The sequence below is a fragment of the Anomaloglossus baeobatrachus genome, chromosome 3 (genome assembly GCF_048569485.1).
Source record: "Anomaloglossus baeobatrachus isolate aAnoBae1 chromosome 3, aAnoBae1.hap1, whole genome shotgun sequence".
Lineage (NCBI taxonomy): Eukaryota > Metazoa > Chordata > Amphibia > Anura > Aromobatidae > Anomaloglossus > Anomaloglossus baeobatrachus.
This window is the reverse complement of record NC_134355.1, coordinates 653,902,269-653,929,030: the sequence shown is the minus strand read 5'-3', so window position 1 is coordinate 653,929,030 and position 26,762 is coordinate 653,902,269. Positions and strand designations below refer to the sequence as shown.

The 26,762-nt window shown below is 48.5% G+C and overlaps 1 protein-coding gene across 3 annotated transcripts in view; it reads left to right on the top strand.

The window, feature by feature from the left end:
• The window catches only part of CD2AP (CD2 associated protein), a 119,419-nt gene extending 92,885 nt beyond the window's left edge, over positions 1–26,534 (top strand). For 2 of the 3 annotated variants that reach the window (XM_075341167.1, XM_075341168.1), the window contains 8 exons: positions 1,060–1,122; positions 2,156–2,315; positions 3,692–3,834; positions 17,071–17,192; positions 17,474–17,560; positions 19,967–20,169; positions 20,455–20,518; positions 22,308–26,534. In XM_075341167.1, the coding sequence (XP_075197282.1) occupies positions 1,060–1,122; positions 2,156–2,315; positions 3,692–3,834; positions 17,071–17,192; positions 17,474–17,560; positions 19,967–20,169; positions 20,455–20,518; positions 22,308–22,349 (884 nt within the window). In that variant the 3' untranslated portion in view covers positions 22,350–26,534. The remainder of the gene's footprint in view (positions 1–1,059; positions 1,123–2,155; positions 2,316–3,691; positions 3,835–17,070; positions 17,193–17,473; positions 17,561–19,966; positions 20,170–20,454; positions 20,519–22,307) is intronic. The other variant, XR_012751723.1, reaches the window with a different exon arrangement.
• The last annotated feature ends 228 nt before the right edge of the window (positions 26,535–26,762 follow it).

The window sequence follows — 26,762 nt, the reverse complement described above, 5'->3', positions numbered from 1 at the left end:
ACCTAGATTATTTACAAGGAGAGACCGAGAACAAGTACTCTCTGTACCTATATAATTTACAAGGAGAGAAAAGAAACAAGTACTGTCTGTATCTACTTAATTTATAGGGCGAAACCGAGAACAAGTACTGTCTCTCCTTTAAATAATATAGGTAGAAACCGAGAACAAGTACTGTCTGTACCTATATAATTTACAAGGAGAAACAAGAGAAAGATAAATTAAGTGGGCGCACATAGTATTCTTTTTTTTTTTTTTTTCCTATTTGTCATAAATTATGTTGTTGCACACAGTACTTGTTTCTCGTCTCTCCTTTTAAATTATATAGGTGCAGACAGTGCTTGTTACAGTCTTATATAATTATATAGGCAAAGATAGTACCTGTTCTTTGTTTCTCCCTTTAAATTATGTAGGTACAAACAGTACTTGTTTCATCGCTCCTTGTAAATTATATAGGTATAGACAGTGCTTGTTTCTTTTCTCTCCTTGTAAATTATGTAGGTACAGACAGTGCTTGTTTCAGGCTCTCTGTGTAAGTTATATAAGTACAGACAGTACTTGTTCTTGGTCTCTCCCTGTAAGTTATGTAGCCACAGATAGCACTTGTTTCTTGTCTCTTCTTATAAATTTATGAAGGAAAGGCCGGAAACAACTGGTGCCTGTACCTGCAAGAGAGACCTAAAATGAGCAAACACAATTTCTGGATGTTGCCTGTAGGTAGTACGATTTGTCATTACACAATTTATCTTTACTTCGTCTATAAGGAGAAATATGGAGCAGTGATATATCTGTAACTACATAATTCACAAGGAGAGACCTCAAACAAGTACTGTCTGTACCTATGTAATTTACAAGGCGAGTCAGATAGAGTACGAACACCCTGTCTGTCTTTATAAGGAATATTTACAGGTAGTGCTATATCCTGGTTTCTTTTTATTCTGCTGTTGTGAATGGGGCAGATTTTTCATGCCGTTCGTTTAGCGCTGTCCTAGATATTCAGCATTAAATTTTACAAAAACATGAAAATAAGAGTGCAACGATCTTCTCTTTTCATTCGCTCAGTGCCAAAGCCGGAGCTTCGCTTGTCCGAGAGACGGTTCACTCCACCAAAACCAGAAGAGAAAGGTGAGGACGGGGGCGATATTATAGATAATTAGAGGCTGACGATTCTGCTCACAGTCAGAGGAGCAGGATATTCTGGAGGTCGCAGGATCGCCTCCCGGTGGGGCACTCGCCTCTGCCGAGCCCTCGCCGCGTCACATCTACATAATTAATATTCATTTTCCTGGGTTAATTAGGTCAGAGCTCCTGAGGGCTTTTTATTTAATATCGTAATGAATTGAATTTTTTGCTTATTGATTTTAATTTTTAGCGTTAAACTTTTTCAAAAACTTTTTTTTTTTACTTTCTTTCTGACTTTGTAACACTGGAGATGCCACCTCAGCAGCGACCGTGGTATTTTAGTGACCGGCATGTCGTTCCCTTAGTCACTCATCGCGACTCGCCATCATGATGACATTTAGTAAGCGTTGCGTAGTGATAACATTCAGCCACCACTAGAGGGAGCTCACCGCACACTGTTATACTTTAAACTGCATTATACAGTATGCAGTGAGCTCCCTCTAGTGGCCGCTGCTGGTATCAGGCATGCTAATTTTTTTTTAATCTGAGCTCTGTATAAGAAAATCAAAGATTGTGTTTATATGAATACCTATTAGAGACCCCCTTTCAAAATGTAAATGCCACAACTTTCAATTTGTCTCCTATGGTTCTTCTAGCAAAAAGGGTGGCACAGTTGCTCAGTGGTTAGCACTGCAGCCTTGCAGCGCTGGGGTCCTGGGTTCGAATCCCACCAAGGACACCATCTGCAAGGAGTTTGTATGTTCTCCCCGTGTTTGTGTGGGTTTCCTCCGGGTTCTCCGGTTTCCTCCCACACTCAATAAGACATACAGATAGGGAATTTAGATTGTGAGCCCCAATGGGGACAGTGTTCCTGATGTATGTGAAGCGCTGCAGAATATGTTAGCGCTATATAAAAATAAAAAGATGATACCAGCTGCCTGTCAGCCAATTGTCCTCACTGCCGCAGTATTCTATTACATGGTGTATTTTATGTTCCCGCCGAAGCTTGTGTAATCGTTCCATCATCTGGTTACAGATGAAAAGCCATGTCTGGAACCTAAGCCTTCCAAACCAGCCGCTCCTCAGGTACCTCCCAAGAAGCCCATACTTGTAAACAAGTCGAATAGCCTAGTGAAGCCAGCCAGTATCCCACCCAAACGACCGGAAAAGCCATCTTTCTCCACTCCTCCATCCAAGTAAGTTTTATTATAGGCCGTATCTCCATACTGATGAAGTCAGAGTAACATGCTGGTTACCATATAGAAGATATGCAGGTCCCTGCCCTCCCGGGTACAAGGCTTAACAATCACCTTGTACAGATGCACTTTATGGAAAACTATTAGTATATCCTCCCTGGGAAAATAAAATAACTGTCCATCCTTCACTGGGCTGCTTTTACATACGCAGTGTGTTTATAGCAGATCCTATACTGATCCTGAGTTACATCCTGTATTATACTCCAGAGCTGCACTCACTATTCTGCTGGTGCAGTCACTGTGTACATACATTACATTACTTATCCTGTACTGATCCTGAGCTACATCCTGTATTATACTCCAGAGCTGCACTCACTATTCTGCTGGTGCAGTCACTGTGTACATACATTACATTACTGATCCTGAGCTACATCCTGTATTATACTCCAGAGCTGCACTCACTATTCTGCTGGTGCAGTCACTGTGTACATACATTACATTACTTATCCTGTACTGATCCTGAGTTACATCCTGTATTATTCTCTAGAGCTGCACTCACTATTCTGCTGGTGCAGTCACTGTGTACATACATTACATTACTTATCCTGTACTGATCCTGAGTTACATCCTGTATTATACTCCAGAGCTGCACTCACTATTCTGCTGGTGCAGTCACTGTGTACATACATTACATTACTGATCCTGTACTGATCCTGAGTTACATCCTGTATTATACTCCAGAGCTGCACTCACTATTCTGCTGGTGCAGTCACTGTGTACATACATTACATTACTTATCCTGTACTGATCCTGAGCTACATCCTGTATTATACTCCAGAGCTGCACTCACTATTCTGCTGGTGCAGTCACTGTGCACATGCATTACATTACTGATCCTGTACTGATCCTGAGTTACATCCTGTATTATACTCCAGAGCTGCACTCACTATTCTGCTGGTACAGTCACGGTTTATATACATTACATTACTGATCCTGAGTTACATCCTGTATTATACTCCAGAGCTGCACTCACTATTCTGCTGGTGCAGTCACTGTGTACATACATTACATTACTGATCCTGAGTTACATCCTGTATTATACTGCAGAGCTGCACTCCCTATTCTGCTGGTACAGTCACGGTTTATATACATTACATTACTGATCCTGAGTTACCTCCTGTATTATACTCCAGAGCTGCACTCACTATTCTGTTCCTGAGGTCACTTTTTATTTAAAAGTGTAAATTCATGATAGATTTGTTTTTTCTCTCATTTTCAGGTCCTACAGCTCCACCTAGAGGATAGTAATGACATTGCAGGTTAACAGTCTGTGTCTGCTCCAGATAGTGGTAACCTTTGTGCTCCTTTCTCCTTAGGCCTAATGGGGAATCTCCTTTCAGTCGACCAAAGTCTGAGTTTGAGCCATTTAATAAAACGAAAATGGATCTGGAGCAAATTCTAAATCGACCCAAATCTGTGGAGGTTGAACCGAGTGCGGTGAGAACCCCGACAGAGAACGGTAGGTAGCTGGAGATATGGCGGCTGTGTATATGTGGAGACTTGGAGGACACCCGTCTCCTAATGCATGACCTGTGTGTGGAAGTGATCATCATCCTCCTCCTCCTCATCATCATCATCATCATCATCATCATCATCACTGCTCTCATGTCCCGGCCCTGATATGTGAAGACTACAGATAACCCAGCGCCCGGCCATCTTCTTTCTCTCCGTATCATCTGCCTCTTTCCTCCTCCTTTTCCTTTGCATGCATCATGAGATTGTCCAGTCACTCGCACATTACGGGGCGGCTTCTTCATCGCTGCCCCTTTTTGCTGAGCTTTTTTGCATGCACTTTTGTTTGCACAGAGCACCTCACCTAGAGCCGCTCGCATCTTGATTGTGCACCCTGGTTCCAAACCTTGTACACTATCTGCGGAGCGTGATGCCATCCTGAGCTGCCTCCAGCCATCCGGACAGAAAGGAAAGTCTGTGATGGCGTTTCCATATCTGAGCAGCGAGGCGCGCAGCCTAGGAGTATGGACGAGCCACTGCTAGTGCTAATTTGTGGAGAAGGGGACCCCCTATGCCTCTGATAGCTGAAAGTCCTGGAAGCAGAATCTGCAGCTATCGGACTCTTATGGCATATTTTTATATTTCCTTCCTGACATCTGTTGTATATATATGGTGGATGTCGAACACTCGCATACACTGATGCTGAGCTTTACAGTTCATGTCAGGTGCCGGCTGTGTTATACAGATGGCACCTGCACCTAAACAGCAGCAGTCAGAGGCAACGCTGATCACTGCTAGTAACTTCAATCCCTGTCAGCGGCATCTAAACGGTGCGATCCAATACAGGGGACCGTTCTGATGCTCATCAGCCCCACCTCATCGCGATTACCACGATGTTGCCGTCGCTGGCCATCTTTTCACTTCTCTGGGTTCAAGTTTCCAAGGGTGTCGGTACTAAAAAAAAAAAATATATATACAGTGTGTCCTCCCATATCCTGTCCACCGCAATTAACTTGAGAACGGCGGCAGCTATAGGCATAGAAGTGGTGTCTAGGTATAGTAAACTATCCATGCCCTATGCAATGAAATAATATTTTTATATAGCACTAAAGTGAAAGTCAATCCTTTTTTCCCAATATACAAATTAAACATATATCTTATGTCCACGTCTGATCTATCAAAATATAAAATTTATTAAATTAACTTCCCAAAGAACGAAAATCATAACTCCAGAGTTGCCATTGATCAGCCCTGGAGATGCAGTTAAAAGCAATCAACGTATCGTGTGTCAGTCAGTGCTCCCAAATGATAAAGACTTAGGATCGCCATGCAAAACAAAAGCTCCTCAACAGGAAGGATTTTTCTCCCTTTTCAGTACATTATACAGAAAAGCTACAGGTGAGAGGTGCCCCAAGTGTGCAGCGCAGAGAGGTGCCCCAAGTGCGCACAGAGAGAGAGAGAGGTGCCCCAAGTGCGCAGAGAGAGAGGTGCCCCAAGTGCGCAGAGAGAGAGGTGCCCCAAGTGCGCAGAGAGAGAGGTGCCCCAAGTGCGCAGAGAGAGAGAGCGAGAGAGGTGCCCCAAGTGCGCAGAGAGAGAGGTGCCCCAAGTGCGCAGAGAGAGAGGTGCCCCAAGTGCGCAGAGAGAGAGAGCGAGAGAGGTTCCCCAAGTGCACAGAGAGAGAGGTGCCCCAAGTGCGCAGAGAGAGAGAGCGAGAGAGGTTCCACAAGTGCACAGAGAGAGAGGTACCCCAAATACGCAAAGGGAGGTTCCCCAAGTGCGCAGAGAGAGAGAGGTTCCCCAAGTGCACAGAGAGAGGGGGGGGAGGGAGAGAGAGAGAGGTGCCCAGAGTGCACACAGAGGGAGAGAGAGAGGTTCCACAAGTGCACAGAGAGAGAGAGAGGTTCCCCAAGTGCACAGAGAGAGGTGCCCCAAGTGCACAGAGAGAGAGAGAGGTTCCCCAAGTGCATAGAGAGAGGGAGAGAGGTTCCCCAAGTGCATAGAGAGAGGGAGAGAGGTTCCCCAAGTGCATAGAGAGAGGGAGAGAGGTTCCCCAAGTGCGCAGAGAGAGAGAGGTGCCCCAAGTGCGCAGAGAGAGAGGGAGGTGCCCCAAGTGCACAGAGAGAGAGAGGTTCCCCAAGTGCACAGAGAGAGAGAGGTTCCCCAAGTGCGCAGAGAGAGAGGTTCCCCAAGTGCACAGAGAGAGAGAGGTTCCCCAAGTGCGCAGAGAGAGAGAGGTGCCCCAAGTGCACAGAGAGAGAGGTGCCTCAAGTGCGCAGAGAGAGAGGTGCCTCAAGTGCGCAGAGAGAGAGAGCGAGAGAGGTTCCCCAAGTGCGCAGAGAGAGATGTGCCCCAAGTGCGCAGAGAGAGAGAGCGAGAGAGGTTCCCCAAGTGCGCAGAGAGAGAGGTGCCCCAAGTGCGCAGAGAGAGAGGTGTCCCAAGTGCGCAGAGAGAGAGGTGCCCCAAGTGCGCAGAGAGAGAGAGCGAGAGAGGTTCCCCAAGTGCACAGAGAGAGGTTCCCCAAGTGCGCAGAGAGAGAGGTTCCCCAAGTGCGCAGAGAGAGAGGTTCCCCAAGTGCGCAGAGAGAGAGGTTCCCCAAGTGCGCAGAGAGAGAGGTGCCTCAAGTGCGCAGAGAGAGAGGTGCCTCAAGTGCGCAGAGAGAGAGGTGCCTCAAGTGCGCAGAGAGAGGTGCCCCAAGTGCGCAGAGAGAGAGAGGTGCCCCAAGTGCGCAGAGAGAGAGAGAGAGGTGCCCCAAGTGCGCAGAGAGAGGTGCCCCAAGTGCGCAGAGAGAGAGAGGTGTCCCAAGTGCGAGGTGCACAGAGAGAGAGGTGTCCCAAGTGCGCAGAGAGAGAGAGGTGTCCCAAGTGCGAGGTGCACAGAGAGAGAGGTGCCTCAAGTGCGAGGTGCGCAGAGAGAGAGGTGCCTCAAGTGCGAGGTGCGCAGAGAGAGAGGTGCCTCAAGTGCGAGGTGCGCAGAGAGAGAGGTGCCTCAAGTGCGAGGTGCGCAGAGAGAGAGGTGCCTCAAGTGCGAGGTGCGCAGAGAGAGAGGTGCCTCAAGTGCGAGGTGCGCAGAGAGAGGTGCCTCAAGTGCGAGGTGCGCAGAGAGAGAGGTGCCTCAAGTGCGAGGTGCGCAGAGAGAGGTGCCTCAAGTGCGAGGTGCGCAGAGAGAGAGGTGCCCCAAGTGCGCAGAGAGAGAGGGAGGTGCCCCAAGTGCGCAGAGAGAGGGAGAGAGGTTCCCCAAGTGTGCAGAGAGAGAGGGAGGTGCCCCAAGTGCACAGAGAAAGAGGTTCCCCAAGTGCGCAGAGAGAGAGAGGTTCCCCAAGTGCGCAGAGAGAGAGGTGCCTCAAGTGCGCAGAGAGAGAGAGAGAGGTGCCTCAAGTGCGCAGAGAGAGAGAGAGAGGTGCCCCAAGTGCACAGAGAGAGGGAGAGGTGCCCCAAGTGCGCAGAGAGAGAGAGAGGTGCCCCAAGTGCACAGAGAGAGAGAGGTGCCTCAAGTGCGCAGAGAGAGAGAGGTGCCTCAAGTGCGCAGAGAGAGAGAGAGGTGCCTCAAGTGCGCAGAGAGGTGCCTCAAGTGCGCAGAGAGAGAGAGAGGTGCCTCAAGTGCGCAGAGAGAGAGAGGTGCCCCAAGTGCGCAGAGAGAGAGAGGTGCCCCAAGTGCGCAGAGAGAGAGAGGTGCCCCAAGTGCGCAGAGAGAGAGAGGTGCCCCAAGTGCGCAGAGAGAGGTGCCCCAAGTGCGCAGAGAGAGAGAGGTGTCCCAAGTGCGAGGTGCACAGAGAGAGGTGTCCCAAGTGCGCAGAGAGAGAGAGGTGTCCCAAGTGCGAGGTGCACAGAGAGAGGTGTCCCAAGTGCGAGGTGCGCAGAGAGAGGTGCCCCAAGTGCGCAGAGAGAGAGAGGTGCCCCAAGTGCGCAGAGAGAGAGGTGTCCCAAGTGCGAGGTGCACAGAGAGAGGTGTCCCAAGTGCGAGGTGCACAGAGAGAGGTGCCCCAAGTGCGCAGAGAGAGAGAGGTGTCCCAAGTGCGAGGTGCACAGAGAGAGGTGTCCCAAGTGCGAGGTGCACAGAGAGAGAGGTGCCTCAAGTGCGAGGTGCGCAGAGAGAGAGGTGCCTCAAGTGCGAGGTGCGCAGAGAGAGAGGTGCCTCAAGTGCGAGGTGCGCAGAGAGAGAGGTGCCGCAATTATGTAGGTGGATAAATAAAAAAATGATTGCTCCCGAGTGAGCAAAAGTGTGAATCTGAGAAGTGGCTGCATCTAAAAGGGATGAAAGTTAATTCCACTCAAACCTTCACCGCTGCACTTGGGATTAGTCCTGTGTGAAGATGTAGTGCTTGGATTATAGAAAGTTGAGCCCCCGACATTCAGGAGCCCCCCGACATTCAGGAGCCCCCCGACATTCAGGAGCCCCCCGACATTCAGGAGCCCCCCGACATTCAGGAGCCCCCCGACATTCAGGAGCCCCCCGACATTCAGGAGCCCCCCGACATTCAGGAGCCCCCCTACATTCAGGAGCCCCCTACATACAGGAGCCCCCCGACATTCAGGAGCCCCCCTACATTCAGGAGCCCCCTACATACAGGAGCCCCACGACATACAAGAGCCCATACCTGGACCAGACAGTACATCTGTTATATTATAGGAATGGTGTGCTGATGGTGCCGGTGATCACAGAGGGGCTTCCAATGCCCCTCCATTCTCCTTCATCCATCTGGCCCTGGTCCCTGGCTATATACTGGTCTGGCTATATCCTGGTGTCTGGCTATATATCCTGGTCCCTGGCTATATCCTGGTCCCTGGCTATATCCTGGTCCCTGGCTATATCCTGGTCCCTGGCTATATCCTGGTCCCTGGCTATATCCTGGTCCCTGGCTATATACTGGTCCCTGGCTATATACTGGTCCCTGGCTATATACTGGTCCCTGGCTATATCCTGGTCCCTGGCTATATCCTGGTCCCTGGCTATATCCTGGTCCCTGGCTCTATACCGGTCCCTGGCTCTATACCAGTCCCTGGCTCTATACCGGTCCCTGGCTCTGTACCAGTCCCTGGCTCTGTACCGGTCCCTGGCTCTGTACCGGTCCCTGGCTCTGTACCGGTCCCTGGCTCTGTACCGGTCCCTGGCTCTGTACCGGTCCCTGGCTCTGTACCGGTCCCTGGCTCTGTACCGGTCCCTGGCTCTGTACCGGCCCCTGGCTCTGTACCGCCCCCTGGCTATATCCTGGTCCCTGGCTATATCCTGGTCCCTGGCTATATCCTGGTCCCTGGCTATATCCTGGTCCCTGGCTATATCCTGGTCCCTGGCTCTATACCGGTCCCTGGCTCTATACCGGTCCCTGGCTCTATACCGGTCCCTGGCTCTGTACCGGCCCCTGGCTCTGTACCGGCCCCTGGCTCTGTACCGGCCCCTGGCTCTGTACCGGTCCCTGGCTATATCCTGGTCCCTGGCTATATCCTGGTCCCTGGCTATATCCTGGTCCCTGGCTATATCCTGGTCCCTGGCTATATCCTGGTCCCTGGCTATATCCTGGTCCCTGGCTATATCCTGGTCCCTGGCTCTGTACCGGTCCCTGGCTCTGTACCGGCCCCTGGCTCTGTACCGGCCCCTGGCTCTGTACCGGCCCCTGGCTCTGTACCGGCCCCTGGCTCTGTACCGGCCCCTGGCTCTGTACCGGTCTGGCGCCCCCCCCCCCCCTCACATCTCTGCTTTTTGCTGCATGTCCAGATTCTGCTTTTCTTCTTCAAATGTTTTCTTTTTTTCTGCTTTTGCAAAGTAATTTTGGTTTCACAATCTCTGTTCTAGACATTCCTCTCCTTGACTTTTCTTTCCAGATTTTGTTTCCTCTCCTGTTTGCCATGTATCCCTTCTCTCGTATCAGGAACTTCCCCTACCCTTCTCCATTTTGGTAAGATCACGTTCTCTCAGCAGAGTCCTCCGTTTGCAATGATGAATGTAGAGATCTGTAGTTTATAAGGAACCAAACAAGCAAAGCCCGGGCGGCAAAAAATCCAGACCGGCTCCAAAACACAGAGCGCTGAGATATAAGAAGGAGCTGCAGCATGGCAGAAAAGGCAGAGCTAAAGGAGCGAGTGGAGGAGAGTCCCCCGGGCGCCCCCTGCTGTATCCCTATACAAAGAGGGCAGGACATACTCAGAGGACACTTCTTCCCTTTCCAAGATCATTTTATGAGAATATGTTATCAGAAAATAATATATTTTTAATTTAGGGTTTTTTTTTTATTAAATTATATAAAATTGTTTTTTTTTTCTTCTTCTAATTATCCATATAATTATCTATATCCTAAAAATCCACACTTGCCATTAGACCAAATACTGGACTCTTACTTCCTGTTTTCCTGTTATATACAAAAGACTTTTCAGCAGTCTCATTGTCAACACAGAAAGGATTTATATACAGTAGATGGTCCATAATTCACAATAGGTGATGTCACAGCTCACCTCCTCCTCCTGTACAATGATTGCTAACACCTCTATATACAGTAGATAACACAGGATCCACCATTCACATTAGGTGATATCACAGCTTACCTCCTCTTGTACATACATGCATGCATGCATACATACATGCATACATACATACATACATACATACATACATACATACATCTTTATTTTTAAATAGCGCTAACATATTCCACAGCGCTTTACATACATAAGGAACTGTCCCCATTGGGGCTCACAATCTAAATTCCCTATCTGTATGTCTTTGGAGTGTGGTAGGAAACCGGAGAACCCGGAGGAAACCCACGCAAACACGGGGAGAACATACAAACTCCTTGCAGATGTTGTCCTTGGTGGGATTCGAACCCAGGACCCCAGCGCTGCAAGACTGCAGTGCTAACCACTGAGCCACCGTGCTGCCCTAACTGATAACATTTCTATATACAGTAGATAACACAGGATCGACCATTCAGAATAGGTGGTCACAGTTCACCTCCTCCCCTCTCCTGTACAATGACTGCTAACACCTCTATAATATACAGTAGATAACACAGGATCCACCATTCACAATAGGTGATGTCACAGCTCACCACCTATATAATAACTGATAACATTTCTATATATAGTAGATAACACAGGATCGACCATTCACAATAGGTGATGTCACAGCTCACCTCCCTGTATAATTACTAACACCTCTATATACAGCAGATAACACAGGGTCAACCATTCACAATAGGTGGTCACAGCTCACCTCCTCCCCCCTCCTGTACATTGACTGCTAACACCTCTATATACAGTAGATAAAACAGGATTAATAATTCACAATAGGTGATGTCACAGCTCACCTCCTCCTACTCATGTACAATTATTGCTAACCTAACCCCTCTATATACAGTTGAAAATAGACCCACCATTCACAATAGGTGATGTCACAGCTCATCACCTCCTCCTGGACGCTGACCTTCGCCATGATCAGAGCATACATTTTATATACTTCAGTACACTTCAGTAGGGTCTGAGTCAGTCTATTGCTGCTAATGTACATGTAACGCGCAGGAAGTAGGAGTCTATTATTAGGCCTGGTGGCCGGTGTGAAAAGTGCAATATTTTTCTTTTGAACATAAGGACCTGATTTTAGCAATAGGTCATTTTCTGGTGACATAACCCTTTTTTGGGGGTAAAACCAAGTTTCCTGTAATGGGGGAGCCTGTCTGCACTGCACATCAGCTTCCTACACTGGGGTCATGTTCCTGCTGGATGTCCATGGTTGCTGCTCTGTTGAATTTGACTATGATCACAGGTTCACCACAGAGAATAATCACCATTTGCAATGGATGTGGAACCATCCGTGTATGTTAGGTGTAACGTGAATGCGCACCATTGAACACCATTTATATTTAATTTCAATATTTTGTACTCATTAACATATTTGTACAACGTATTCTTGTTACAGTGCTTTATGGGCATAAGTGATAAAATTACATCTTCCTGCAGCAGCCACTAGAGGGAGCTTGTGCGCTTACCTCTGCTTTGACTTCTTCAGTAAAGCGGAGAGCTCCCTCTAGTGGAGGCAGCCAAAATGTTATTAATTTAAAGGGGTTGTCCAAGATTGTAAAAAAAAAAAAAAAAAGGGGGATTTTAAAACGCTGTTCCAAGAGCTACTGAGATCCCCCGCTGCTTTTTTTTAAAAATTTTTTTGTTTTTTTACTCAAGGACACAAACACCTTTTAAGGATATAGCCACATTAAGGGACATATTATTTTTCCTTAGTTTTAGATTGCAACCTCTTTTTGAATTGGTTTGTATTAAAACTCTTCCACCCTTTGCTCTCTGTAGCCTTTGTGTTGCTTTCTCTATTGGTGCTTGCAGAATGAGCTAACTGAGAGTTCATCAGTGAGCTCAATCTGTCAGGAGAGTATAACTCTTTAATCTTCCTTATCATGCTTTTTAAAGAGGACCCTTCACCATTTTTTTTATGGTTAAACTACTTCAGGATGATGTGGCTAAAGAGCAAAATAAACCCTTTTAAAAAAAAATTTCTCTCCATTGGGGACATATTTATTTACAAAGTTTAGAGCGCCTTGTATGATCATTTTATGTTTACCCAAAAGGGCGCCAGCAGAGATTTAGAGAGAGATCCACAGGGGTGTGTACAACTGTACAGAGCAGCGCTCCTCCTCTCCTGACCTTCCTGATGACAGTGCTGTGAGAGGAGAGCTGCAGCTTGTCACATTCAGCACTCTGGATCTATCCCAGGTATCATCTGCATTATTCCCTGATGTGTGGGATAGATCTAAAGTGGTCTATACAAGTATATAGAGCAGCACTCCCCCTCTCCTTCATTTTAATGACCTTCCTGATGACAGTGCTGTGAGAGGAGAGCTGCAGCTTGTCACATTCAGCACTCTGGATCTATCCCAGGTATCATCTGCATTATTCCCTGATGTGTGGGATAGATCTAAAGTGGTCTATACAAGTATATAGAGCAGCACTCCCCCTCTCCTTCATTATAATAACCTTCCTGATGACAGTGCTGTGAGAGGAGAGCTGCAGCTTGTCACATTCAGCGCTTTTGCTATTATTCCCTGATGTGTGGGATAGATCCAGAGCGGTGTATGCAGTGATCCAGGGCAGCTCTCCTCCTCCTCCTCCTCCCCTCATTTAATAAGAATTGTAATTTATGACCTCAGAACATTGTTCCTGTGTAAATGGTGCTGTACATGTGAGGAGCCAATCATGGCGCTCTGTAGGGCCAGTGATCTCCAAATATAAGGCTTAGACACCAACGGAGTCTTACAACCCCCATAGTCGTCCCCTCCCTCCATCTTACAGTAATTAGAGTACACCTTTCATTATTATTTAACTTTTTTTTTTTTTTCTCATCACATCACGACTTTCTGAGGCCCCCAGTAGTCACAGCATAGCTCTCGAGGCCCCTTCTCCTTTTTCTCCTAAAAGTCACATCATGGCTCCCGAAGCCCCCCCCCCAAATGGTGAGAGCATGACTCCCACAGCCTTCCCCCTAATTGTCCCAGCATGGCTCCTGTAGCCATGCACCCTAAATAGTGAGATTTTAAATAGTGAGAGCATGCCTCCTGGAGCCTCCCCCCCAATAGTCACAGCATGGCTCCTGGAGCCTCCCCCCAATAGTCACAGCATGGCTCCTGTAGCCTTCCCCCCTAATAGTCACAGCATGGCTCCTGGAGCCTTCCCCCCTAATAGTCACAGCATGGCTCCTGGAGCCTCCCCCCAATAGTCACAGCATGGCTCCTGTAGCCTCCCCCCCAATAGTCACAGCATGGCTCCTGGAGCCTCCCCCCAATAGTCACAGCATGGCTCCTGGAGCCTTCCCCCCTAATAGTCACAGCATGGCTCCTGGAGCCTTCCCCCCTAATAGTCACAGCATGGCTCCTGTAGCCTCCCCCCCAATAGTCACAGCATGGCTCCTGGAGCCTCCCCCCAATAGTCACAGCATGGCTCCTGTAGCCTCCTCCCCAATAGTCACAGCATGGCTCCTGGAGCCTTCCCCCCTAATAGTCACAGCATGGCTCCTGTAGCCTCCCCCCCAATAGTCCCAGCATGGCTCCTGTAGCCATGCACCCTAAATAGTGAGATTTTAAATAGTGAGAGCATGCCTCCTGGAGCCTCCCCCCCAATAGTCACAGCATGGCTCCTGGAGCCTCCCCCCAATAGTCACAGCATGGCTCCTGTAGCCTTCCCCCCTAATAGTCACAGCATGGCTCCTGGAGCCTCCCCCCAATAGTCACAGCATGGCTCCTGTAGCCTCCCCCCCAATAGTCACAGCATGGCTCCTGTAGCCTTCCCCCCTAATAGTCACAGCATGGCTCCTGGAGCCTCCCCCCAATAGTCACAGCATGGCTCCTGTAGCCTTCTCCCCCAATAGTCACAGCATGGCTCCTGGAGCCTCCCCCCAATAGTCACAGCATGGCTCCTGTAGCCTTCCCCCCTAATAGTCACAGCATGGCTCCTGGAGCCTCCCCCCAATAGTCACAGCATGGCTCCTGTAGCCTCCCCCCCAATAGTCACAGCATGGCTCCTGGAGCCTCCCCCCAATAGTCACAGCATGGCTCCTGGAGCCTCCCCCCAATAGTCACAGCATGGCTCCTGGAGCCTTCCCCCCTAATAGTCACAGCATGGCTCCTGTAGCCTTCCCCCCTAATAGTCACAGCATGGCTCCTGTAGCCTCCCCCCCAATAGTCACAGCATGGCTCCTGGAGCCTCCCCCCAATAGTCACAGCATGGCTCCTGGAGCCTCCCCCCAATAGTCACAGCATGGCTCCTGTAGCCTCCTCCCCAATAGTCACAGCATGGCTCCTGGAGCCTTCCCCCCTAATAGTCACAGCATGGCTCCTGTAGCCTCCCCCCCAATAGTCCCAGCATGGCTCCTGTAGCCATGCACCCTAAATAGTGAGATTTTAAATAGTGAGAGCATGGCTCCTGGAGCCTCCCCCCCAATAGTCACAGCATGGCTCCTGTAGCCTTCCCCACTAATAGTCACAGCATGGCTCCTGGAGCCTCCCCCCAATAGTCACAGCATGGCTCCTGTAGCCTCCCCCCCAATAGTCACAGCATGGCTCCTGGAGCCTTCCCCCCTAATAGTCACAGCATGGCTCCTGTAGCCTTCCCCCCTAATAGTCACAGCATGGCTCCTGTAGCCTCCCCCCCAATAGTCACAGCATGGCTCCTGGAGCCTCCCCCCAATAGTCACAGCATGGCTCCTGGAGCCTCCCCCCAATAGTCACAGCATGGCTCCTGTAGCCTCCCCCCCAATAGTCACAGCATGGCTCCTGGAGCCTTCCCCCCTAATAGTCACAGCATGGCTCCTGTAGCCTTCCCCCCTAATAGTCACAGCATGGCTCCTGGAGCCTCCCCCCAATAGTCACAGCATGGCTCCTGTAGCCTCCCCCCCAATAGTCACAGCATGCCTCCTGGAGCCTCCCCCCCAATAGTCACAGCATGGCTCCTGTAGCCTCCCCCCCAATAGTCACAGCATGGCTCCTGGAGCCTTCCCCCCTAATAGTCACAGCATGGCTCCTGGAGCCTCCCTCCAATAGTCACAGCATGGCTCCTGTAGCCTTCCCCCCTAATAGTCACAGCATGGCTCCTGTAGCCTTCCCCCCTAATAGTCACAGCATGGCTCCTGTAGCCTTCCCCCCTAATAGTCACAGCATGGCTCCTGTAGCCTCCCCCCCAATAGTCACAGCATGGCTCCTGTAGCCTCCCCCCCCAATAGTCACAGCATGGCTCCCATAGCTTTCTCCACCATAGTCCATACCATGGTTCCCGGAACCGTCCCTCCAATAGTCATGCCATGGCTCCTGGAGCTCCCCCCCCCCCCCCCATAGTCACACCATAGCTCCGGGAGCTTTCTCCCCCATAGTCATGCCATGGCTCCCGGAGCTTTCCCCCCCATAGTCATGCCATGGCTCCTGGAGCTCCCCCCCCCCCATAGTCACACCATAGCTCCGGGAGCTTTCTCCCCCATAGTCATGCCATGGCTCCCGGAGCGTTCCTCCCCCCCTCCCCAATTGTCATACCATGGCTTCCGGAGCTTCCCCCCCATAGTCATACCATGGGTCCCGGAGCTTTCCCCCCCCATAGTCATACCATGGCTCCCAGATCATATCCTCCCCCCCACACCACCATCACCATAGTCATACCATGGATTCCGGATCTTCCCCCCCCCCCCCCCCCTCCATAGTCATAACATGGCTCCCGGAGCTTGGAGCTTTCCCCCCATAGTCACATCATGGCTCCAGGATCCCCCCCCACACACAGTCATATTATGGCTCCCAGATCTCTCCTCCCCCCCCACCACATAGTCATACCATGGTTCTCGGAGCTTCCCCCCATAGTCATACCATGGTTCTCGGAGCTTCCCCCCCATAGTCATACCATGGTTCTCGGAGCTTCCCAACCATAGTCATACCATGGTTCTCGGAGCTTCCCAACCATAGTCATACCATGGTTCTCTGAGCTTCCCCCCCCATAGTCATACCATGGTTCTCTGAGCTTCCCCCCCCATAGTCATACCATGGTTCTCGGAGCTTCCCCCCCATAGTCATACCATGGTTCTCTGAGCTTCCCCCCCCATAGTCATACCATGGTTCTCGGAGCTTCCCCCCCATAGTCATACCATGGTTCTCTGAGCTTCCCCCCATAGTCATACCATGGTTCTCGGAGCTTCCCCCCCATAGTCATACCATGGTTCTCGGAGCTTCCCCCCCATAGTCATACCATGGTTCTCTGAGCTTCCCCCCCATAGTCATACCATGGTTCTCTGAGCTTCCCCCCCATAGTCATACCATGGTTCTCGGAGCTTCCCCCCATAGTCATACCATGGTTCTCGGAGCTTCCCCCACATAGTCATACCATGGTTCTCGGAGCTTCCCCCCATAGTCATACCATGGTTCTCTGAGCTTCCCCCCCATAGTCATACCATGGTTCTCTGAGCTTCCCCCCCATAGTCATACCATGGTTCTCGGAGCTTCCCCCACATAGTCATACCATGGTTCTCGTAGCTTCCCCCACATAGTCATACCATGGTCGGCGCTTTCTTGTCCAGTATTTTTGAGAATTATTACTTTGAGTTCCATCCATTGTGGGAATGTTTGAACACGGCCATTACCGGTGCGGCGTGGCTCTGCCGTGGCTCCCCGCCCGTGTGTCTGCAATCTGTATTGTTTAGGTTATTGCTAGTTAAGCGATTTTTCCATGGTGTGTTTTGAACCCTTAATCCAGGGATGATGACCTCTCTGCTTTGTCCCCTTCAGCTCCCTCTGATCTCAGCTTTGATGATGTGCTGACTACCTCAGAGAACCTCTCCCACCCCACTGCCAGCAGACCAAAGATGCCCGGCAAGAGACCACCGGGGCGCTTCAATGGGCTGCATTCTGTAAGTACCGCAGCTGCTTTACAGGGAATGGCGGCTTTAGGTGGAAGCCACTTATTTTATTGTTGTACAAACTAGGCCATTGGGCTACGACACCCTTTAGCGCAATGGCAGCATGCCACCGATAAATGCTCCTTTTCTATGGCGGCCCCATAGATGGGCTCACTGTAGCCAGCACCGCTGCTGCCAATCCAGTCTTTTGCAAATGTGCCGGTGATGTCTTGTATAATGGCGTTTATTGTCTGATGATGTCACAATCATGGTTGTCTACTTATTTCTTGTAGCAAAACAAAGACTTGACTGAGGAGCCAAAAGCGCATCACGAGGACGAGGAGGAAAGTGCCAAACCATCGACGCCGGACTTTAAGAAGGTATGCGGAAGTGTGCGCTTGTCCCATAAACACCATGTATAAATGTATAGGAGCTGCTCAGGCCTTTGTGACTAGAGCAGTACAGAGCATGTGCGACAGTTACTCAAACCATGGTTGCACATGCTCAGTACTGCTACAGTTATACAGGGACCTTGTACGCCTCATTCTCCTGATTGGTCAAAAGGTCCCAGCCCTAACTGATCATACATTTATCCTTTATACTAGATATAAGCATGAAATGTTATTTGAGACCGCTAGTGATGAAAGGGCACTACCATGCTCAGGTGCCCGGGACTCGTAACTAGCAGTCAGACGCTCGGATGGATGCGACACGAGTACCCAAGTATAATGGAAGTCAATGGGGAATTTAAGCGTTTTTCTGGAAGATTTCACACCCGAGCATGGTAGTGCCCGCTCATCACTAGTTACGAGTACCAAGCACCCGAGCATGGTAGTGCCCGCTCATCGCTAGTTACCAGTACAGAGCACCTGAGCATAGTAGCGCCCGCTCATCACTAGTTACCAGTACAGAGCACCTGAGCGTGGTAGTGCCCGCTCATCGCTAGTTACCAGTACAGAGCACCTGAGCATGGTAGTGCCCGCTCATCGCTAGTTACCAGTACAGAGCACCTGAGCATGGTAGCGCCCGCTCATCACTAGTTACCAGTACAGAGCACCTGAGCATGGTAGTGCCCGCTCATCGCTAGTTACCAGTACAGAGCACCTGAGCATGGTAGTGCCCGCTCATCGCTAGTTACCAGTACAGAGCACCTGAGCATGGTAGCGCCCGCTCATCACTAGTTACCAGTACAGAGCACCTGAGCATGGTAGCGCCCGCTCATCACTAGTTACCAGTACAGAGCACCTGAGCATGGTAGTGCCCGCTCATCACTAGTTTCGAGTACCAAGCACCCAAACATGCTCGCTCATCACTAGTTCTGAGTACCGAGCACCCGAGCATGGTAGTGCCCACTCCTCACTAGTTACGAGAACCAAGCACCCGAGCATGGTAGTGGCCGCTCATCACTAGTTACCAGTACAGAGCACCTGAGCATGGTAGTGCCCGCTCATCACTAGTTACCAGTACAGAGCACCTGAGCATGGTAGTGCCCGCTCATCACTAGTTTCGAGTACCAAGCACCCAAACATGCTCGCTCATCACTAGTTATGAGTACCGAGCACCCGAGCATTTGTAGTGCCCGCTCATCACTAGTTACGGGTACAGAGCACCTGAGCATGGTAGTGCCCGCTCATCACTAGTTACGGGTACAGAGCACCTGAGCATGGTAGTGCCCGCTCATCACTAGTTACGACTACTGAGCACCCGAGCATGGTAGTGCCCGCTCATCACTAGTTACGAGTACTGAGCACCTGAGCATGGTAGTATCCGCTCATCACTAGTTACGAGTACTGAGCACCCGAGCATGGTAGTGCCCGCTCATCACTAGTTACGAGTACTGAGCACCTGTGCATGATAGTGCCCGCTCATCACTAGTTACGAGAACCAAGCACCCGAGCATGGCAGTGCTCACTCATCACTAGTTACGAGTACTGAGCACCTGTGCATGATGGTGCCCGCTCATCACTAGTTACGAGAACCAAGCACCCGAGCATGGTAGTGGCCGCTCATCACTAGTTACCAGTACAGAGCACCTGAGCATGGTAGTGCCCGCTCATCACTAGTTTCGAGTACCAAGCACCCAAACATGCTCGCTCATCACTAGTTACGAGTACTGAGCACCTGAGCATGGTAGTGCCCGCTCATCACTAGTTACGAGTACTGAGCACCTGAGCATGGTAGTGCCCGCTCATCACTAGTTACGAGTACTGAGCACCCGAGCATGGTAGTGCCCGCTCATCACTAGTTACGAGTACTGAGCACCCGAGCATGGTAGTGCCCGCTCATCACTAGTTACGAGTACTGAGCACCCGAGCATGGTAGTGCCCGCTCATCACTAGAGACAGACTATGCACTCACCCATGTCTGACCACTTCTCTACCTCCACGCCAAGCACACACAGACCCTATAGTGTCATCAGCGCCATAGTAGTGGGCCCTGTAGGCATCTTCCTTTCCATGTGCATTAGTAGTTGCAGCACGTCTCCGGTTTGGATTGCACTACACGAGGCCACGTTTGTATTATTCAGAGATCTAGAACAGAGTCCATATTCTTCAGAGTGACAAAAAATCCAGCAATAGCTGAGAAGCTTAGGAAAAAACAAATCTGTGTCCCCCTATTTTTCAGTTGAACACGTAGCCCCCGACATTTTAGGTATCATTGGGTCTCCGTCCGATCCTCCCATTGAGGGAACATGACAATGTACGAGATGTGATCAGATGCAAGCCGAGCGCACGGCTGCAGCCGCTTCCATTGTTCTTGTAACGTCCCTTTTATCTTTATTTCAGCCGTCGGTGATCGCAGCTCCCATGTCCATATTCTCACCCATGTCGGCCGCGTCCAGACCCAGCCCCGCTCCCCTGAGCCCCGTGGTTGCGGACGTCAAACCAAAACTTGACCTTGTGGATGGAAAAAAGAGCGAGATGGATGAGTTAAGAGCCCAGATCGGCGAGCTGCTGACCATAGTGGACGCGCTCAGGAAAGAACACAGGTACCGGGGACGGCCTGCTAAAGTCATCTGTGTGAGGGAGAGGGGGCAGGAGCAACTCACAAAAAGGAGAGGCCGGATCTGTGGGGATCTGGAAGGACTTGTGTATCAGGGGAAGAGATGATGGTCTGCTCTTCCGGCTCGCTCTTGCAACTTCCCCACATTTCCTACACGGACTCAGTCAGGATGATTTTGTTTTTTTGCTACATTGTGGTTCCATCTTTTCCTCTCTTCTGCAGAATTGAGCTCACTTCTTATGTAATTTGTATCTTTGCATGTTTTTCTTAGGAATGAGCTGGATAAAATAAAGCGAGATCTAGAAGAGGAGCGGATGCTGCGCAGCGGTTTAGAGGTGAGTGAGGTCTAATCTCCAAACCTAGGGGCCAGATAACATGCAATGAACGTCTCGCTTGTCCTGGGCCGATAAGTTACATTACCGTGCATTGGGTAATGTGGACTTGTGGGGATAGTTCCCTACGCAAAACACATACAATGACTTTAGGTAGAACCCATTTAAAGTGAATCAGTCACCAGGATGTTCGTATATAACCTAAAGCCAGGGCTATACTGGCACTATCAGGCTGATTCTATACATACCTGTAGTGGGCAGCTTGGATGTTTAGGTTTTGAAATCAAAGAAAGTAAAGTTTATAAAATCGGCAGCTTCTTGAGTGACAGCAGCTGAGGATCAGCTCCCCCTATTAGAATTAGCATAATTATTATACAATCAATTTAAATTTTGACTTGCAGGACCTGGGTGAGGTCATACCCATGTGACCAGAAGGGGCGGGGCCTCAGCCAACAGAAAAATGTTGCTTCCTGGTATCAGCTTTGTTGGTTGAGGCCCAACCCCTTCTTGTCACATGGGTATGACCTCACACAGGTCCTTCTAGTCAAAATTTAAATAAATTGTATACTTATGCTAATTCTAACAGGGGGAGGGGATAACTATGAATAGCCCCCAGATATTATCTGATCCTCAGCTGCTGTCACTCAAGAAGCTGATGATTTTATAAACTTTTACTTTTTTGGATTTCAAAACCTAAACATCCAAGCAGACCTCTAAAGATATGTATAGACTCAGCCTGATAGTGCTTTAGCTTATATAGGAAAATCCCGGTGATTAATTGGGCGGCACGGTGGCTCAGTGGTTAGCACTGGAGTCTTGCAGCGCTAGGGTCCTGGGTTCAAATCCCACCAAGGACACTATCTGCAAGGAGTTTGTATGTTCTCCCCGTGTTTGCATGGGTTTCCTCCGGGTTCTCCGGTTTCCTCCCACACTCCAAAGACATACAGATAGGGACTCTAGATTGTGAGCCCCAATGGGGACAGAGTTGCCAATGTATGTAAAGCGCTGTGGAATTAATAGCGCTATATAAATGAATAAAATTATTATTATTATTATTATTATTATTAATTCTGTTTCTAAAGTGGAGAAACCCCCTTTAACATCCTAATATTTTTTAAGATCACTTCTTTGAAGGTCCTTGTACAAAACGCTGCAACCATAATCACTATGTCCAAACACCATTGGCATAGCATTGAAAGCAGGATTTGCCACCATAAGTTATAACGTTGTCGTAGTAAGCACAAATAGCCACTAGGTGGCACCACAATACTATGATACAGAAAATATATCAATTCTTAAATGCAGTGTACATATATTGATAGTATTGTGATGGAATGTGACACAAGGAGGACACTGATCCATAAATAGTGTTGGTAATCAATAAATCAATGTATCAAATATTTATTATTTATCAATAAATACATTACTGTATAATCAATAAAGCCAATGTAAAAGGGAATAATATTACCTGTATCAGAAGAGTGCCCTACATGTGTTTCGGTGCTGTCCCCCACGCGCATTTCGGTGCTGTTCCTACTTCCTTCTACATTCTGCATTATTTCATTTCTCTGCTATACCTCCTGGAAATGTATTAATCTCCTTGATCACTGCTCTTTATATTGAGAGCCCAATGACTACACTCTGACCATGTATCAATCAGACCTGAAGGTGCTGCCCTACACCTAAATGACCGAACACATCCGGGGGCCCAGATTGTAAATCTTTTGTCTAATATGGGGTCATAGTTTTGCCCCCCAAAAAGTTAACCCACTTTTTGTTTTATCCCCTGCAGAGTGAAATCGACAAGCTGAAAAAGGCCGTACAGTTGTCGTGAGGCGCCCGGCTCATGCAACCTCCCAAGTCCTGTATATTTTTTATTTTTGTTTTTTCTTCACGTTCACCGAAGCATAATTAAATTTATTAAAATGGACTTTTTTTTTTTCTTTTTATTCCAGAAAATTATTTTTCATAACTTTTTTTTTTTTTATTGTTTTTTTTTTTTTTTTGCCAAAACGATATAAGGGGCCTTACCGTCTTACTGTGCCGGAGCCGCAGTCCTCCTGTGCATAACTGGGTTTGCTTGAATATACTACTGAACTTGTATGTATAGAGAGGGATTTCTGTATCAGACTTTTATTAAATACGTATAATTGTAATTTTATAAAAAACAAAAAAAAAATACAAAAACCTATGTCTACGCTCTGAAATAAGGGGATGTGTTTTGCAAATTATGTGTAATATAATCCTATCAGGAGTCTCCAAATAGCCTTAGATCATCGCTAGCCGGTATTTTCCTATATGTTTGGAAAGGGAAATATATTGATTTTTTTTTTTGTATATTTTAGCTTTTTCTTACCCAGAATCGCCCACAGTTGTGCCTGCGCGCAGCTCGAGTATTAATAACAAGCTGTGTATAATTAGATTTATATGAAATGGCTCTATGTTAATGTACTGTATGTTGGAAGCATCTCATATATGCATTTTTTTATTATTATTATATATATATATTCCTGACCATCAAGTCACTTGCACTAGGATGTACAAGGGATTGTGTCAGGGTGTGTCTGCCGTGAGACGGGCACAGGGTAAACAGGAGGCTGCTGCTTAAAAGTAGCTCCGGGGTGCCAACAGGTGTACTGCACTGTTCAATGGGCAAGATGTGCTGCACTGTTCAATGGGTAAGGTGTACTGCACTGTTCAATGGGCAAAGTGTAGTGCACTGTTCAATGGGCAAGGTGTACTGCACTGTTCAATGGGCAAGGTGTACTGCACTGTTCAATGGGCAAGGTGTACTGCACTGTTCAATGGGCAAGGTGTACTACACTGTTCAATGGGTAAGGTGTACTGCACTGTTCAATGGGTAAGATGTACTGCACTGTTCAATGGGCAAGGTGTACTGCACTGTTCAATGGGCAAGGTGTACTGCACTGTTCAATGGGTAAGGTGTACTGCACTGTTCAATGGGCAAGGTGTACTGCACTGTTCAATGGGCAAGGTGTACTGCACTGTTCAATGGGCAAGGTGTATTGCACTGTTCAATGGGCAAGGTGTACTGCACTGTTCAATGGGCAAGGTGTACTGCACTGTTCAATGGGCAAGGTGTAGTGCACTGTTCAATGGGCAAGGTGTACTGCACTGTTCAATGGGCAAGGTGTAGTGCATTGCTCAATGGGCAAGGTGTAGTGCATTGCTCAATGGGCAAGGTGTAGTGCATTGCTCAATGGGCAAGGTGTAGTGCACTGTTCAATGGGCAAGGTGTAGTGCACTGTTCAATGGGCAAGGTGTAGTGCACTGTTCAATGGGCAAGGTGTAGTGCACTGTTCAATGGGCAAGGTGTATTGCATCGCTCAATGGGCAAGGTGTATTGCATCGCTCAATGGGCAAGGTGTATTGCATCGCTCAATGGGCATGGTGTACTGTCCCTTTTACATACCGTATTTTTCGTTTTATAAGATGTACCGGATTATAAGATGCACCCCAAATTTAGAGACAAAAAAAAATATGGGGTCTGTCTTATACTCTGGTGTTGTCTTATCGGGGGAGGGGGTGGTGGAGCAGAGTCACAAGAAGCAGAGGCGGTGCTGGAGTATTGCGATGCTGCAGGCGGTGCGGCAGATGTCCCGGATGTTCGCTGCGGGAGCTATGAGGCAGGTACATCCAGAAACTGCCGGCGGTGCGGGCTTCGAAGAAATGGCGCCCGCAGTTGGCGCATTCACAGATTGAGCTATCAGCTCAATGACCAGCTGAGATCTCGTGTGTGCACGCGCCACCTCCGGGTGTCATTCTCCTTAAGTCCGCAGTGGGAGATCAATGGGCGGGAGACGGCGCGTGCGCAGATGAGATCTTGAGACCGACTTCGGGCACCATTATTTGAAGCCTGCACCTCATTTTCAGGATGGTCCCTGTCTCACCCCCAGCAGCGAGCACCAGCACAGCCCACAGCCTCGCCCCTGCCTGCTGTGACCCCTTTCCACCATCCCCTGGTAAACTACATCCAGATTATAAGACTCACCCCTCATTTTACTCCTAAATTTTTGGGAGGAAAAGTGCGTCTTAAAATCCGAAAAATACGGTAGATATATCATCAGTTTTCAACACATCTGCTTGCATTTGAGACCCCGACTTTTATACACCCCATTTAAAGGGGTTGTGCAGGACTAGTCACATTCATATCTTATCCATAGAAAGTCACGAATATCAAATGAGTGGGGGTCAGACCTCCAGCACCCCTACCGATCAGGTCAGAAGACCACCATAACAGCACCGCTCCATACACTGCTTAGTGGCCATTCTTAGTACTGCAGCTGCAGTACTGAGAACGGCCACTACTCAGTGTAGGGAGCTATTGGCCTTTTATACTAAAGCCTAATAAGGATAGCTCCGCAGTGTGTACATTGTGGGCCTCCCCTTTAAGAATAACAGCAAGCAGAGGTTTTGAAATGGTAGAATCACCCTTTTAACATAGGAGACCTTTTGACGCACCCATTACAGTTAAACTTTTCCGCTCCCGCCCCTGTTTAGATGCCGGCGGTCTTACGGCGCTCGCACTGTGACGGATGCGGTTGAGTCGGAGCATCGCATTTACGGTGGACGTTTCCCAAATTTGCCGACACGTCTCATTTCCAGCCACTTATTTCCGTTCCTCCTCCTCTTATATAGGTGGAATCTTTCACCCCAGACTGTTCAGCACTATGCAATACTTTATACGCCTTTATTAACCCTTTTCCCAATCGTTATAAGTATAAAATCCGTTATTCCCACTTCACCGAGATACGGAAATGATGTATATTTTATATCTATCTCCAGAAAAGTAAACAATTGATCCATTGTGTTCCGATTCATTTTTGTGTGATTTGTCTATGGGGGGTTGGGGTTGGTGATCAATGTCCCGTCTGATTTGTACGTCGTGTGAGAGACCACCTTAAAGGGCATGTCCATCCCTTTCTGGCGAGCGGTTAAATATAATAAATTTGAATTTTTTTTTTTTTAACTATATGTGGGAAAGCTGGCGATGACCAATGAAAAATCAATATTGCTGGGATAGGTCCACCATGCATTGTGTATGGGGACCTCCCAACTTTACCCTGAACAGGTATCACTAAGACATGGCTCATTGGGCTACTTAACAAAAAAAAATTAAAGGGAACCTCCACCTTTTACCACCCTGGGTCCACAATACTGCGCTGATGGATTACCTATTTTTTGGGGGGGAAATCTTGGCTCCAAATTCCCTGGAAACACAGATTTTAATGTTAATTTTCTTACTACTTCTTACTTACTACGTAGCCACCACTAGGGGGAGCATACTGTGTTAAAATCAATGTGTATGCACAAACCTCGTAAGCTCCCCCTAGTGGTGACCTAAAAAAACAATTTCATCATTTATCTCTATGGGATTTGGAGCTCAAATAAGCAGCGCTGTATAGATATTAAGGGATTGATTCGACTTTTTTTTTTTTTTTATTTAAAGGGTTTATATTTACTGAGAATTTTTTTTTTCTTTTTTAATGCTCAATAATTATAATTAAGCAATCTACTGCTCACCGACGTCAGAGCTATCACTGCGCTCTCCTATTAGAGCCATTAACGGTGATGTAAAATGCAGAAATGGCCTCACAGGTTGTAGTCCCAGCAGCTGAGAATGCTGGGATTTGTAGTTCCATTGTAAAGGCCACGGGTCGCTTATCTCAGGCCGGTTCTGTACGCAGGAATTTGCATGTAGACAATCAGTATCGGTGATGTCAACATACGATTTAATGGCCTTTTTTTTTTCTTCATGTAGCAATAAATTTGATAAAGTGCAATGGGGATAGCTGAAGTCATTCTTTGTAAAGCTGCTATGAATGTTTCCAGCCACAGGAGGCGCCGCATTAATGTCCGTTCTATGTCAGGTGTGAATACCGAACATTCCAGATCCCGCGAAGCTGCTTATGTCAGCGCTATGAATTGACTGTTTACAGGTGCTGTAATATAATGCATGCTTTCAGGGCAGATAATAAAATGATTGAATTTTCCACAAGTGTCTCTTGTCTTCCTTTACATCCCTTTTTGTCTTTTTTACCCCATTAGAGGGGCCGGATGTTGTACACCTGGGGACGGAGGGTCCGAATGTTATCCACCGGGGGGGGCGGAGGGTCCGAATGTTATCCACCGGGGGGGGCGGAGGGTCCGGATGTTATCCACCAGGGGGGCGGAGGGTCCGGATGTTATCCACCAGGGGGGCGGAGGGTCCGGATGTTATCCACCA